At 40.6% G+C, this 16,499-nt stretch overlaps 1 protein-coding gene across 1 annotated transcript in view; it reads right to left on the bottom strand.

Moving 5' to 3' along the window:
- Nucleotides 1–16,499, bottom strand: part of csmd3b (CUB and Sushi multiple domains 3b) — a 241,463-nt gene that overhangs the window by 118,648 nt on the left and 106,316 nt on the right. Inside the window, exon 5 of the mRNA XM_076106168.1 lies at nt 13,698–13,810. Within this exon, the coding sequence (XP_075962283.1) occupies nt 13,698–13,810 (113 nt within the window). The remainder of the gene's footprint in view (nt 1–13,697; nt 13,811–16,499) is intronic.

The raw sequence follows: 16,499 nt of genomic DNA, 5'->3' as shown, positions 1-16,499 counted from the left end.
ACATACACATGTCCCTCACACCTTCAAATAATTAGTCAGAAATTCTCCATTAATGAGTTTGCTCCAAGCAACTCATGTACTCATAAACCTAATGCCAAACACTTTAACTAACTTCACAGTAACCCGTACACAAAGAATACAATTTGTCATCCCCAACACTGGTGTCATAGATATTCAAAATGAGAATACTATTACATATCTGTCAGTATATCCGACATAAAAAAGGCTTCCACTGAATTTGTTCTTCAATATTTAAGATTCATACGTCCCCGGGTTATTCTCGTGTTTTTAGAAAATTGCACAAAAAATTTGGAACAACTACAGACAGCTGTATTTGAAAACTATATATAGTTCACATGAAACTATGATAAAAGTGGAGTGAATACATTTTCTGTTTAAATGCATTGCAGACATAACAACCACTTCGGATGCATAAAGCCTTTAGTCCTTCGGACACTGGGTGGTATAGGGGGGGGGGGCGGACAATACAGTACATAGTTGTAGGAATGCCTTCAGATTGAACTTGTATTTGAGAATGTCCCGAGTGTGAGAAATCAAGAACATTCATCAACAGACTTGTTATTTATGACAACAAGGGGAAGCTGTGATCTAGATCAAAGCCTTATAATCATCTTTGAGATGTTGCCCCCCCCCCCCTCTTAGGCAGCCACATTGGGAAATCTGGGCCAAAAATTGTTAAAAGTCAAATTTGTTTTTGCCTATGCAAATTCATTCACAGTATCAAGCCCCCATTAATATGCATCATAAAACCTGTCCTGCGTGAATGTGCGTCAAAGTTAAATATGCACGTGTTGATATTCTAGCCTACAAGCAGCAGCTCTACTGCAAACAACAGATGGAAGGGCAGATGCATTTAAGTAAACCATATGCATGAAGTAAAATATTGCATATTTAACAAAACTATATTTAAATAGCAACAAAATAAATAAGAACTGAACTAAATGTTAACAGTAAGACAGCAAACACACAACCTAGTTCACCAAAATACACACTTAAAAAAAAAGCATGTCCTTGAGTCTGATGTAGTCCTGCTACTGTACTTTCAAACCAACATCCCATCATATAACATATCATATATTCTCTTTCAGAATGTATTCCCAAAAGCTACACCTACTCTGTAACCCACAGGCAGGATCCAGCTCAATGACTCAAATTTTTTCGTCATATTTGCCGGTTAACCACAATACCATCTGGATTTCACATTTGTTTTTAAGATTGGCAATGTGGAGCAGTGAGGCGTTCTCTCTAAGGAGGCGATTTGAGCAGACAGGCATCACACACTTTGATTGAACTCACCAGCTTTTCAGCTAAATGCCCTTCAGTGGTCGCCCCCCATGGGAAGGCAAATATTTCCTGCCATCTATTGTAAAACCATAGATTTATTCGTCTTATTTCCAAAACTGAACAATCAAATCCACATGGTTGACAGGCAGATATGAGCAACTCTCCCTATTTAGCACCCAAGCAGCATGTTCATATACTGCCTATACTGTAACTTAAATTAAATATTGTCATGCTGCAGAGATGTCCTGGCCTACACATCATATTCTACAGACGTATGAAAACATCTTTGTTTGCTACAGATCCTCACAGAAATCACGCCATAATAATGACATGAATTATCATTACCTCTAACATCGCAATTTGTCAAAAATAATCGTAATCAGATACTTTTTCAAAATTGCCCTACACGAATTAAACAGTTCATGCTGAGAGATGAGTTAAATTACCAGCTAATGCAATTAGAAGTAAAGATTGTTAATGCAATAGTCATAGAGCATGGATTGAATTAGCGGGGGGGCATTTTGCTGGTGGTAACATTATTTGTATTTTAAGTTAGTATCAAGTCCTACACCAGGGAAACACAGTCGAACTTATAAGGGAAAAAACACACTCAAGTCACAGTTTACTTCCGTTCACGCCGGTGAGTTACACTGAATACTGCTGAACAGAGCGCTGTTGGCTTGTTCATTCAAACTTTGTTAATATTGAACGTGTTGCGTGTCCAAATAGCATCTAATTTGACAAAAAGGGCTCAATGGGGTGACCGGAAACACACCGAACAAGTGTGAAGTAGATCGGGTGAGCGGTTCTCGAGATATGCGAAGACAGACAGCGATGCCTTGCTTTATACTTAGATGTATAAATTACTTAACTCTCACTGCATGTGTTTAATATGCAAGTATTTATCTGGCTCAAATGTTACGTGGACGAGACAGAAGGTGGTGATAGAAATATGAATGTGTTGGTTGCAATGATCAATATACACCTCTGCCTACATTGAGTTCATCATGGCTCTAATACGTGCAATTAGTGAGTGCAATCAGTGGGGTGGGAGCAGTTGTCAGTGCTGTAGACATCTGATGAGCTATTTTGTAAGTACAGACCAGTAGTCACACAACATCATCAGATTGTGTCTGTGCAAACTGGCTGCATTAATTAAAACAAGTATGGTTCCCTGCCATTTTGACATAGCGACGTTACAAAAGGGATTCAACGATGAAAGCCAGTGCTGTTGAAATGCAAGCTCCAAAATAACATAAAAGATGATATATAGGGGTAGTCCATAGATATATGAGCTCATGTGAACCCTCCGAGGCCTACAGTGTCTCTGTACTTAGTTTGAGTCATGGTTCTTAAGCTAAAGCTGACAAGGAAAAGGACTCGGGGATTTATTTACACAGAAACTAAATGGTATATGCCACATGTGCTAAATGTTTTTTAGTGGCTGTAAATATTCAGAGCATTTCAAGATGTATGCACTTGATCACCTGCAGGTTTGAGGCGTTGTGAGAGTCGTATCAAAGGTACCATGCAGTCGAGAATATCCAATATGTCAGCCTCCCTGAGGGGTAAACTGTCGCACTGCTGGAGTTGAATAATGGTTCCGTACCAGTGGTTGACTGGTGTTTCTTTTGTACTGGCTGACTTATTTTGTTGCCACAGCATTGGCTGACTGATAATGCCGTCAGTTGTTCATTAAGAGCCAATCACCGCCCTGCAGACACAGAAACTAATGAATACGTAATGAAGAGAGATGATGGAGGGATGTGATTGGAAGGTTCTGCCGCAGGGAAGGAAATAGATTGTTCATGCCTGACACACGTGTAGACACAAGACAAACTGGCACACACACACGCACACACTTGGACACAAACAAAAGACACACACAGCTGCACACACCCATAATATATCCAAAGAAGCATCGACAGGTTCATCAACTTAAAGTAGACACACATGCAGAAACATAGCAGGAGACGCGCCTGCGGGGATGAGCGTGATTTCAGACACTAGTACAGATACATGGGCACGTAATTCTGTATGTGCACAGGAGCACAGACAGACACATACACACACACAGGCACATAAGGCGACACATTTCAAAAACACACATTCACAGCCAGGTGTTGAGGGCGTGGGGTTGGGCATTAGAGCAGAGTGCCATGCAGGGGAGAGTGTGGACAGAATATCTAATCAATGTAACATCAGTATTTGCTAAACCCCATCCCACAATGAGGATTGTATTTTTCTGGTATATTGGCACAGAATCAGTAAAGAAAGAACATACAACAGAGCCCCATAGAATGAGTAAACAACTGTAAATTACAGAGACAAGGAAGCTAGTGCACAACCAATCTAGAAGAAGCACTGTGTCTTTATCTTTCAATGATAAAATGAATGTTTTCAGGTATGTAAACAACCTTCAAGTATGTGTCTGCCTGCAGTGTACAGTAATTAATGCAGCACATTGTCTGAGAAAGGAACCAGTTCAACAGATGACTGCATGACTGAATACAGTGGGTGAAGTCTTTGCAGATCTTCTTATATCTAATTACAATTGATGTCGAGGTAAATTCACATTTGCATTCAAGAGGAAGGCTGCTGAAGAGTATTGCATTGTTGCTATTTCCTCTGCTGGGGTATTTGTACAAAAACAGCCACAGGTCGGGGTCAGGGGTCAAGATCCCACTGAAATACGGGAATGAGAGAACATTTTCATTCTGCTGATGTTGGAGAAAATTGACTTTCTTAACATTTCAAGTGTTAAATGCTGAAAGAGCCTATTGATTTTGAGATGACGACTGAAGGTCAGAGAGAGCTGTCAGTGCAACGGCTCCCTCCATTCTCTGAGGAAAATGTGTCGTTTGTGATATTGGGCTTTACAAATTGAATTGAAATACACCTTTTTGTTGCTTATGGTTGCTCTGGACTTACTCAGATAGCTGCTTACATGACCAACCAGTTATGTGCAACTAAAGTCAAATGTGTGAGCAAAGAAGGAAAGAAAGAAGGTGAATTGAAGCACAAACTCACTGATTGCGTGTGGCCATATCCACATGCAGTGTGCTTCAGGTGTGGCTCTAGAAATGTCTGGATGCTTTTCAGCTTTTTTTGCTGACATGATGACGGACATAGATTGCTGTTCTCTTTTAATAACAACTGAATGCTACCGCTGGCTTTCAACCGCTACTTTTTGAGCCAACAGGAGGTGAGTATGTGATGCCTAAAATATTATCCCTAAAAGCTGAAATATATAAACTCTCAGTGGTGATAGGTGTGTATAGCAAAAAAAGTAGTGAAATTGTTATGAAAGGTTGAGTGGATGCCTGCAATTTAATTAGCAGATTGGAATCAGCCATTTGAAGATGCACCTGCTAGCAGAGTGTGATCCTCCTGGATTTATTCTAGATTTTAATGTGTGAAAAATATGCTTTAAAAATGCTGTAAGATATCCCAAGTGCACCTGGCTCTGCTTTCAGCAAGTGCTGAATCCTGAGAGAAACAATCAATATTTGAAAAGTATCAAATGGTTTTGTTACCACCCTACAGATGTCAACTTAAACATATGGTTCATATCTAAGAGGTCTACTTACACCTGTATTAATTGTTCCGGCTTTGCACGTATAGTTCATTTGATGAACGTCCTCTACATTGACACAGCATTAGGGGTGTGTAAATACATTAAAAAGATCCTTCACCTACACTACAAGGGTGCGATGTTTGAACTGAAAACATCCATCTTGAATGCATTTAGGTAGCAAATGTTCCTTGAAACGTTCAATTATTTATCGAACACCAGCACTACACATGGAACACCGTTGTTCATTTTTTCCAACATCATTAAAATAATGCATCACAAAAGCAACCTCTGATGTTTGAGAGGGAATATTGTAGCATTGATGCAGTAATAAGGATCCTCAGATGACCTTGCATATTTCTCTCTGAATCATATCCTTCCAGTCATATTTCATTCCCCCCCCCCCCTCCTCCCTGTTTGCTTTGCATACTGGTCACACCTTTTTTCTTTTAAAGTGTAATCAACAGATTAAGACGATTCTGGTGAGGTTCATTCTGTGATTTTAATCACTTCGTGTTTTCTGGTACACTGTGACACCCTGACTCTGACGCATTGCCAGGATCTCTCCATTCTTACCCCCTCCACCACCACTTTCTGTAATGTTAATGCTCATTGATAGGGGCCTGACATTATTTCCCAGTGTTCAGACTAAAATATGTACAGTAAATGGAAACACTGGCAACCGTTCAATTGACAAGATGGCTGGCTGACTGGCCTGCTCACTGGCTGACTGCCAGACCTAATGGCTGACTGACTAGACACTTCAGGCGTTTACCTCACACTGTTAACCAAGCTACTTACAGTAAGTGCAACAGGAGGAAAATTCTGATTGACCAGTGGATCGACTTTGTGAATGACAATCGCACTGTAGGAATGTAGCTGCTTTCTAATGTGTAATGGTGTGCACTGCAATTTGTTTCAATAGACTCAAGCTGAAAAACTGCTTAGCTGTCTGACAAACCGCATGGCTGCATGAACGAGTCATGAAGATCAAGTCAAAATTAAAGACAATATGATGTAATGGAGTTGCTTATACCTCATCATTTATCACAATTTACTTAGTTATGGTTGCTAAGCTATGATTGGACAATCACTTTTAGGGGGCGGGGTTTAGCAAATGTTTTAGTCAATGTATCGCGATATCATGGGGATTTTCATCAAATCTATTTTTATCATTAGCAACTGTCGTATTTTTGTGCTTAATGCAGTTACCTGAATGAACTGTAGCTCACTGCGTCACTGGCTGACTGGAAGCACGTGACTCACTGACTGGCTCAGTGTCCACCGCTCCCCCCCCCCCCCCAGTTCTTGATATAAATAATTAACTAATGAGAATTTTTTTTTTTCTTGAAAATATGATGACCCCGAAACTGATTAAAGTTGTCCTATTTAAATTGAAAATTCACAGTACAATTGTATTCTCATTTATTATTGCTGCGGCCAAACTCAACAGTTGATTTGGCAACATGAATCACTTGTTTCTCGCTTCGGGGGAGAGCTGTTCATGTTGTTGTTTTTTTGTCTTTTTATTTAACAGGAAAGATGAGTGAGAAAACATTCCCATTTCCAGCTGCAGCCTTAGGGTGTAGTTGCTGGGGGCTGAGAGCATACTGTAACGCACCCAGTCACATCTGGAAGCTGGCGTGATCAACCACAGTCCCGACACGTGGCAATGCAACAGCTGGGTTTCAGTGCTTTGCAGACGGGAACTTTGAGCATCATTCAGTCTTTAACCCGAGTACGGTTTTCCCAACTTGTCGACAGATTTAAACCTGAAATCTTTAGTTTGCACACAAGCGGCTGTAACTCAGCCTACCGAGAGGTTATTATAAAGACTCGATCCATAGAAATGACATGCATATAAAAGATCAAACTTGTGCCATAAAAATCCAATTGGATTTGTTGTTTCTGTGTAAAGGCCTTTAGGTCTCCAACGGTAATTGCAGTAATGAAGCTTTTAGCAAAGGAAGACAATTACCCGTCTAATTTGATCATCACATTAGTGATCCACCTCCGTTATTATCCAATGACTTTACTGCGAACTGTTGTCAACAAATGATCATCCTGGCTGGATAATATTCAAACTATCTTACCTGTTATGTCTCTCGACTGCCATCGCTGTCTTTGTCACTTTGCCTCCTCATCACTCAACCAACACTAGTGCCCCCTCTATGCCTTTCGAGGGGGATGTCAGAATTGCTGGTATTTGTACTTTTAAATTGGTCTAATTGACAAGGTCAACGCAGGAGTCAGATGAATAATTAAATCTACATTTCTTTAGGTGGAGGAACACAACCCATGACTTTATGGTAATTATATTGTCTGAGGACCGCCAAGGACACCAGAACTGACAGTATATGATGTTTGTCATATCATACATTCAACACACAGCTGCAATATTAACAAAAGTTTGACAAATATTTACACATTATCATGTACTTATCACTGATGGTTACACAATTATAATGATCTTGATTTGAAATGACATTTTCAGTCTCGAAATGTGGCCGATTTCTTGGAAACTCCCATCTGGTATTTCAGGCTACAGTCCAGAGACCGACAGGGTTTTAACAAACCAGCCTCCCAAGGTGAGACCCCACAAATTCATAGCTTGGGTAAAGTCCCCAAACGACATGTTGAGTACAAGGATGATTAAATGAACTCACCAGGGTGAGAGGCTACATCAACTCTGATTTCATCTTGGCCTGCAAAAGTAGCAATGACAAATATACTTTTTATATTACAGTGGACTGCATCTTTCAATGCATTTTGGTCCTGGAGTGAAGAGCATTTTACTATTGCCCAGAGATGTGGCTGAATAATTAATGAGCCCTCAATTTAAAATGCTAATGGTGTAATGGTTGTGCTTGTATTGTGCTGCAAATAGTACATTAAAGAACAAAGAGATAATGTACAACATATTGACAAAACAATCCAAAATTACAGAAATGTATGAACACACTAATAAAAAAATACTCTGATTTACTTTAATTTACTCGATTTATCTTTTAATACTATTTAACATATCCTATACATACTCAATTAAAAAATGCTAAGCATTTATAAATATTTGATAATTTCTCTAAATATCAACAGGGCTGCCTGAAAACATGTGACCAAATTGTACATTATGTAACAGCTTTAGCCCTTTAAAAAGAACACAATGTCCGAGGAAGATATATTTGATTTGAAATGGTTGATCCATTGAGAGACCTAATCTAGCTTTGGGCATGTTTGAAGACCTCGCCATTGTGAATCACTTCGAGGCATCATTTAAATTCAAATGGACAATTAACTCTGTAATGTTTGCGTAGCCATGCAGTGGAGCTGCAGGCTTTGCGTTACTAAATACACAAACAGGCTTTTCCTATGTCCAAGAACACACGTCCATCCACACACATTCACTCACAATAGTTAAAGCTGCTACAATAGTTAAAGCTACTACAAGGAACTTTCATTTTGTGTATATTTTGGCGGCCCCTGTGGACGAAAGTGGTATTGTTCCCGAGCACCACAATCCATTCAGGAACGCTCTTATTTTACTGCAGCGGGTTCTGACAGTCTGTCTGGTTCTCTTGTGCTCGCCCTTCTCTCCAGCTAGATTGGCAATACGGCCTGGGTCTCCAGCTGCTCTGCTCGTGGCTGGAAGAGGAGCCGCTGCCACTGGGTTTGGGGCTCTCCTCCCCCTGCCGGGTCAAAGGTGACAGCGAAGCCAGAACTGGATCGGTGAACGGGTCGCTGTTGGAGGCCCCCCCGCTGGAGTCTGAGTTGATGGGAGTTTCTGGTGAACCTGCCTGATTTCATCTGATTTTTGCGTCGATTCCAACTCGGTGGCACCGATGAAAAGCATGAAGACTAACTATATAGAAATAGCCAATCATCCCTCTGATGGTCTCATTTACTAATGTAGGTCATATGGGCATCAGTATTAAATGGAGAATGCTTCATAACCAGTTAAAACTTCCAGTAACTTTGAATATGTTGCCAAACCGCACTGCCAAACTACTCAACCCTTACCTGCCCACCACTCTCTGGCTATCTGTCTTTTGTTGCTTTCTTCTTTATTCTGCTGTGTTGGTTTCCGTCTCCCTTTCTCTTTTCTGGATCGCCTCCCTGTTTTTACCAATTCCCCTCTCCCTTTGTGATGTTCTTTTCTCATTTTTGCCTTTTTGCCCCCGCTTCTCTTCAAACATGGACAGAAATCATTAGATTATTATCAATTCCAAACTTCATCATTTGGGCAGCAGCCAAAGGAGGTTTTTATGAGCAGAGTGGCTGACATGTAACTCACAAACACACACACACACACACACACACACACACACACAAAGTCTGTCCAGCTTGCTGGCACCACCTAGAGCCAAAACTTTCCCTCTGAGGCCTCATAGCTGTGGCTTGTGAACTCAACTAACCTGTCTGCCAAAGCAGATTTGTTCATTTAGTCTCTGAGAGACAAATTTGGAATTGTTTTCATACAATGTTTGCCACTAAACTTCACTAACCCTGCCCAAGGGCTTTGCCATTATAATGTATTCTCTCTGAGACAAGTAGAATTTAGTAGACCAGAACCACATAAGGCTTGCAGGGAGGAATTACAGTCAGAGAACAATAAAAAAGGTGGATTATCATGAAGTGGAACTGTATATAATAAAGTGGAGTTGATGAACATCCTTAGACTTCTAATTAAAGAGTAAATCTGAAGGGGTTACACACATAAATGCAGTGGAACATGGCACAATAAAAGCATACTGGAAACAAACAGAATGAAATACAAAAAGATAATATAATATTTTATAGTTAATGAGTCCAGAAATAAACTGCAAATGTAAATGTGTATGTTTGCAAGTTCCCTTTCGTTTCCAGTGGTTCTACAATATATGAAATCAAAGGGAGATCCACCAATCAGCTTGCAGTGTCAGTATTAGCAAAGTTGCAGTCAGAATACTGATCGATCCTCACTACCCGCTGACACATTTACCGACTCAGAGCGAAGTAATGTTAACAAATACACTAGATAATAAACTATTTATATGTAATGCATTCATTTTTTTTTTACTGGCTATTTTATTGTAATCCAAAGCACACTGTATTCTGTATACTGTATTTCAAAGAAAAAAATAATTATATGTAGTTTATGAGAGATGTCCTATGATTTTAATCCTCAAGATTCCTACAAACAATGTGTGAAGATTTCACATCAACAACTAGGTTTCTCAGTAGAGATGAGTAACGTTATACTCAACCCGCCCTGTTGCTAATGTGTGAAGGTAATGAAGATGGCTGACAGCTGACAGGAAGCAGCCAATCAATCACAAGAACTCCAGTAATTAATCAACTAACCTCTCACACTGACACCACTCATTAACATGTTGATTCACCTTTAAACTAATTACGATCAATTAAAACAGTTAAAAGCAAATCTCAAGAGGAGTGGTCAGGTTGTCAATCAATCAATCAATCAATCAAGAGAAACGTCAGAGAGCCAGAAGGAGCGAAGTAGTTAGATGAGAGGAGGAGGGAGAACAAATGAAGGGAGGATAAAGGAGAAGGGTGGGGGGAGGGTGGGGTGGAAAGATGTGTTGAATAAAGAGGAAGGGGAAAAGAAGGATGCGGTTTAATACTGATTTGAACTTTCTAAAAGGTCCATTCTACAAGCTACAATATGCTGAATGTGTACATTAAGAATACTGGTTTGACTTCCATTATTGAACGAGATAGTTCTGAGAGGAGAACCACACAGACATCAATTCCATAGTGGTCGTTCTTTAAAAATCAAACACGAGCAACATTTGGCTTGAGGTGTCTTCTGGGGTCACATTCCACCTAATAAACTCATCATACCCACAGATTGGGAAATTATGCAGAGTTAATATAAAATCATTAACTGAATTAATTGCAGCTTCAATTTCTTAATTGTCCCAATTGTCCACAGTCCTGCAAGTGGCACATGTGACCAATACAGTAAAAACTTATGCTGGGTCATAAAGAAACCTCTTTCTCAAATCTAAACATTTAATGGCAGTAATCTCAAGAGTAAGTAGTAAAACAGCTGGATTTAATTTGCTGGTTCAAGGGATTGAATGTTTATATAATACCAGCTATAAAACAATATTTCAACACATATTTGGTACTTAGCAATCTCTTGCTCAATGCAATGACACTACTTTCTACCTCTATAGCCAGCTTTGCAGGTGCTACATTTTCATGTAGATAAACGACGAGTCTGAAGAAAGATGATATTAATTTAAAGAGGCTCAGAAAGGTTGTTCAGTGATGACAAAGACAGATGGTAATAGCCCTATGAAAATCAGCAAATTGCCATAATTACTGTCTTAAAGGACCATGGTGGAAAACGGTGTGTATGAAAAAAAGGTGTTTAAGAAGAGAAGATGCAGAGGGGGGGGGGGGGGGGGGTAGTCGTGTATGAATATCTTTGAAAGCGATCCGTGTTCTGTCAAACATGACAAGTAAACACCAACATGACGTGTCCACGTTATCTTCAGTGTTTTTCTTTGCCAAGTTATACAGAAACAGGGCCCAGCTCTGACAGCACATGGCACACGTGCTCCCGAGAGGTGACATTTTGGATGGGTGCACACCTTAGTCTTCTTGCCTGAGTCTGCTTGGTATTTTGGTGACTTGCTGTGAACTTGAATGTGCTGTGAAGTGAGAGGCGAGGCACAGTAGAGAGTGTGCCGGTAATAATCGAGCGGCACAGTGCAATTTCGGTGTCAAGCATGGCCATGATTGACTTGCTTGTGCTGCACGCCTACACAGACCAGGTCAATGAAGGCACACTGTACTGTTTCCATGACTTTAGTTTACACTAGTTTAACTTTAAAACAATGCACACACACATAATAAAATGTTCCCGATATTTTAAGGGGATTTGTGCAGCTGATTTGTTGGCCATGATTGATGCAGGCCCATGAAACACCTGCTGATCATTTTAATCACAGCCTATTTCCATCAGTGTTGCAGGTGCGCAACAAATATCAAACACAGCTCCATGCCCAGTGTACATTCTGATGTTGAATGGACTTTATGCACCACACAAGGGATTCACAAAAGGGGGTCAATAGTGTTTAAAAGTACTAAACAAGTTGTGATCTGATGCCATGTCCACATTACTCCGTTTCCATTTGAAAACGCATATGTTTTGCTACGTTTACACTGAGCGTCCACACTACGCCGGCGTTTTCGAGCACCGAAAACGGAGGAGTTTGAAAACGATGACGCCCACACCCGCGTTCGCTACTTGATTGGTTCTTAGCAGTCATGACGTGTCATTCCCTGATTCGTCACATGCCTATCACCTAACCCTTACCCGGAAGCTCATAAACAACAACATTGATTACCGATCGACTACCAGGTTAATTCAACATGGACAACTGATTACAGGTGTTGCTGACCTTGTTGTCTTTACTAGCAGCTGTTGTGCTGTTAAAGTCTGCATTATTATGGAGGAAGCAGCTGTTATTGGAGCGATCAGCGTGACCAGCGGCGTTATCAGACCTACGGAGCGGCCGTCTGAAGTCACGGAATAACGGCTTTAGGGAGGGTGATGGACACAAAACGGAGGACTTTCCTTTTCGTATTAATGCTTATTTTGTTCTCCACATCTATTGTGAAGTCCGCAGATACCGCCGTAGATGCGGCGGTATGCTTTTGTAAAGCATTTACTGCTTTTGTAAAGCAACAAAAGCAGTAAATGCTATTCAGTAGGACAGATAGTTAAGCCGCCAGCAGAGCTACGAGTGAGAACAGACAACAACGAAACCGAGAGGAAACGAGTGAGAGACGTGTGTTGACCACTTTTATGGACCCATAATCTAGTAAACCTTTACGTGCAAGTGTTGATTTTGAAGTAAATTTGATATGTGTGAGAGAGATATAGAGCAAGACCTGCAGCGTTGTAACCAAGTCTGAAAAATAAAAATAAAACTTTCTACGAACTGTGTCTGTTTGAGTTCATAGAGGAAGATTTTAGAGAAGATCTTAAGTATCAAACACGACCTTTCATTATTAAAGACTACTTTATTACTCTGTCTTTTTTTTTTTAACTAAGCAACCAATCTACTTCCTGTTTACATCGACACCCACGCGCATGCCGAGTGTACGCGAAGAATCACGTGATATTCGTGTTCAGGCGAAAACGATGCTGAAACGGCGTGTGGACGGAGATCGTTTTTGTTTGAAAGTATGGATGTAGCCTGAGACTAAAACAAAACATGGGAGAGTATGAAAAACAAGTACAGTATGACATCTAAACACTATCTGTTCCAGAATGTGCAGTTGCTCCGCACATTCAGTTCTCGTTATCGCTGTTGGGAGACGTGGACGATGACAAACGAATTTCCTACTGTTTTCCACCGGTTAGGGTTTGTGTCAAAGAAATCGAACTGTACGCCTATGAGCAGTTACCCGAGAGAAAAAGAAAAGAGTGCGAGAGAGAGAACTGGACTGAAGGGAGATGCAGAAAAATGGAGACAGTGAGATAAAGTGTAGTCAAGAAGAGCCGGGAAGACTGAAAGTCAACAAGCGTAATTAACTGTCAGTTGAAAAGGGGGGAAAAAGGCAGCAGAGAGAAAGAGAAAAAAAACAAAAAAAGGCAAAAGAGAAAAGAAAATGTCAAAGGAGCTAAAGCAGAACCTTAAAAAAAGAACCATCATTAAATTAACAAACCCAAAGAGATCTGGAGGTACTGTAGACACAGACTTGTGTTTATCACAGATGAAAGCGCTCTGCATATGTATGTGTGCAAATGTGTACATTAAGATGCTCGTCTCTCTTGATGTAATCACATTACCCATCTTACCTTGATAATGTGCGCTGAAGCCACGGTAACGGTGGTTGGCATCAGTCACAAAATGCAGTCGGAGCCAGTTCTTGTTGCTGACGATGGGAGAAGGGACATTACTGCCTGACAGCCTGAGAAAGAAAGACAGCAAGAACGTTGTAAGAAATTGAAACAAACACACACTAAGAAAACCTTTCCCTCATTTTCCCAACAAATCCAAACATGAGTGTGTGGCGAACATGCCTTGCTGTTCAGGTCTCAAACATTTGACATTTGACATGTGGACATTTGACTAGTTTAAAAGAAAATAATGATTGCTGTTAGTTATCCGAGGAACTTTTATATCACTTGAGGCCCTGGGGCTAAGGACGTTTTCGTGACCATTCCCTTCCTTCACAATATGCCTTGGTAACCTTAATTCAATGGACAGCGTCAAATATTAAATGGAGTGTCCACCTTATCAGTAAACAAAATAGGAAACTCATTATAAGACAATATGCTCCAAAAGATCAGTCTTTTCAATTAAAAATCCGCAGAAAATCCCAGTCAAAGGGAAATTTTGGCAACATTTGAACTGAAAACTGCAATTTCATCATTTTTAACCATTATTATAGATAATGCAAAAAAAGCTTAACATCAAAACGTACTATAATTAATAATTTTATTATTTACGCATATAACAGCCATGTCTGAACATTTAATTTTGCTGGCAATGTTTGCCTTGTAAGATTATATTCTGTTGGATAACTCAATTGAGCAGATTCAGAAAACCTTCAAATGAAGGTAGAGCCTGAGTTCCGGCTCCAGACCTTCCCATTTCTCTCTGCTTCAGCACACCTGAGCCAGCTGATGTCGGCCCTGATCCAACAGTTAGGGCTGCTGAGTTGCATCGGGTGTGTTCAAAACATAATGCAATGACTATCCTGACTACTTGTGAGGCCCCTGGTACTCGAGGCCCTGGATTTTGGCCCCCGGTAAGCCCATGCATTACCGCGCCATTGGTTGTCATGATGAAAACACACGTCAGTGTCAGGCTGTAAAGTGTGTCGCACTTTGTTGCTCCGCCGCAAAGCCGGAAGCCGTGGTAGTGACAGACCGACATTTACATCTATGTTTCACCTTTGGTGCAAAAGAGACAGCCTCCATGGCAGGACCTGTGTTACACGTCAGGCCGGCATGAGTTATTCCGTGGCTTGCCGAAAGTTTATACGGAACTTAGCCCGCTACAGCGGTCACAGTTTGCAATGGCAACAGTACACATAAAGATGTCCGCTGCTCTGACCATCCTGCTAAGTTGATTTAAAATGGGAATGTCCATTCAACTCCCCTTCTATTTCTATGGCATTGAACTTCGACTGGCTCTTTTAGTCTTTTAGTACATACTTAGAGGGAGCGGAAAAAACATAACAAATTCTGTAGTCATTCTGTAAAAGAACAAAGCCGAAGTCTGTAAAACAAGGTAGTGAAGCTGTAAAGAAAATGTCACGGCAACAACAGACACTAAAAAAAAAAAAAATCAGCCTGAGGTTTAGTTTACTTCACTTAAATTTCTGTCGCTTTCTCCGTCTTGCCTGGGTATCTCGTGTCTTTGTGTGTGTAGCTGCTGTCTAGAATGAAGTAAGAACAAAGCCTGTGTCTGTAATAACACTGAGTGATTTACAAAGAGTGTGAGGACCTCACTGTCCAACACAGCTGTTGCAGCTCCACTCGGAAAAATACTGGGGATTTTGCTGCATGCTAAAGGGCGCCTCAGTCGCTCTTAATGATGTAGGAGATTGTTTTTTTCTTATTCTTTCTTCTTGCCAACATCGTGAGATCTTGCCAGCTGCTTAGGGTTAGAGATTTGACCCAGTAACTTTGAGCACAAACTCAATTATCATGATAGTTTCTGAGAATTTGAAGGAAGTTGGTGTTGTATTGGATAATTACTATTTCTAAATATTGTGACCGCTACTACTAACCTCTATTGTACCTCTTAGGCTGTTATATGCAAATCACAAAGGTTTCAAACAACTTCCGGACTATCACACTGCAGTATAATACTCTCAACAATATTAGCCTTTTCACAATGAAGCAATCTTATAAGCTGGGGCTTTGATGGTGCACTGCACTAGTAGATAGGACTCAATTTGCAATTCTTTCATCAAGTAGGGAGGATGAGATCGCTTAATTGGCTGAGCAGATGAACAAAGCTCTTGTGGTTGGCAAAGTGAGAGTTTCAGGTCATTGTTGGCAGCCTTAGAGGATGGGACTGCTTTCCAGCAGACACTTAGAGAATAAAACAGCCTTGGTCTTGTATAACTTCAAATATCTGCAGCTGAAATACAATGTCTGCTGGCAATAATCGTCTTCTATACGTCACTCCTTTGATGTATGGCGCTTTCATCTTGTAGTGTCAGCCACAGGTGCGTTTTCAACTCCCATTACATTTTCATAGTTTCTTTTTTTTTTTAAAGCAATATCACCTTGGCTGTTACATTTGAGACACGAGTATGAAATGGACTGCCCTCTCATGTTCGCTTGTCTCCTTCTATAAACCCCTACTGTTAACCTCCGCAGTCCATTAATAGCCACACACACAGAAATGCATGCTCACGCACACACACATGATTGGTTTAGTGTATACAGTACTTTCCACCTGCACCCTCCAATAACAGCGGTATGAAGTGGAGCACAAGAATGCTGAGCCGGTGTTTTAGAATATGTCTTTGCGTGTGCTGGTTTGTGCTGGTGTGCGTGTGTGTGTGTGTGTGTGCGTATGTGTGAGAGACAGAGGGACGGTCACTTTGTGCACTAGATCAGTAGGATTCTCTGATGTCT

Source organism: Anarhichas minor, unplaced genomic scaffold, assembly GCF_050575085.1.
Source record: "Anarhichas minor isolate MPS153535 unplaced genomic scaffold, ASM5057508v1 ptg000033l, whole genome shotgun sequence".
In the NCBI taxonomy this organism is placed as follows: Eukaryota; Metazoa; Chordata; class Actinopteri; order Perciformes; family Anarhichadidae; genus Anarhichas; species Anarhichas minor.
The sequence above is the reverse complement of the archived record's forward strand: the minus strand, read 5'-3'. Positions and strand labels throughout refer to the sequence as shown.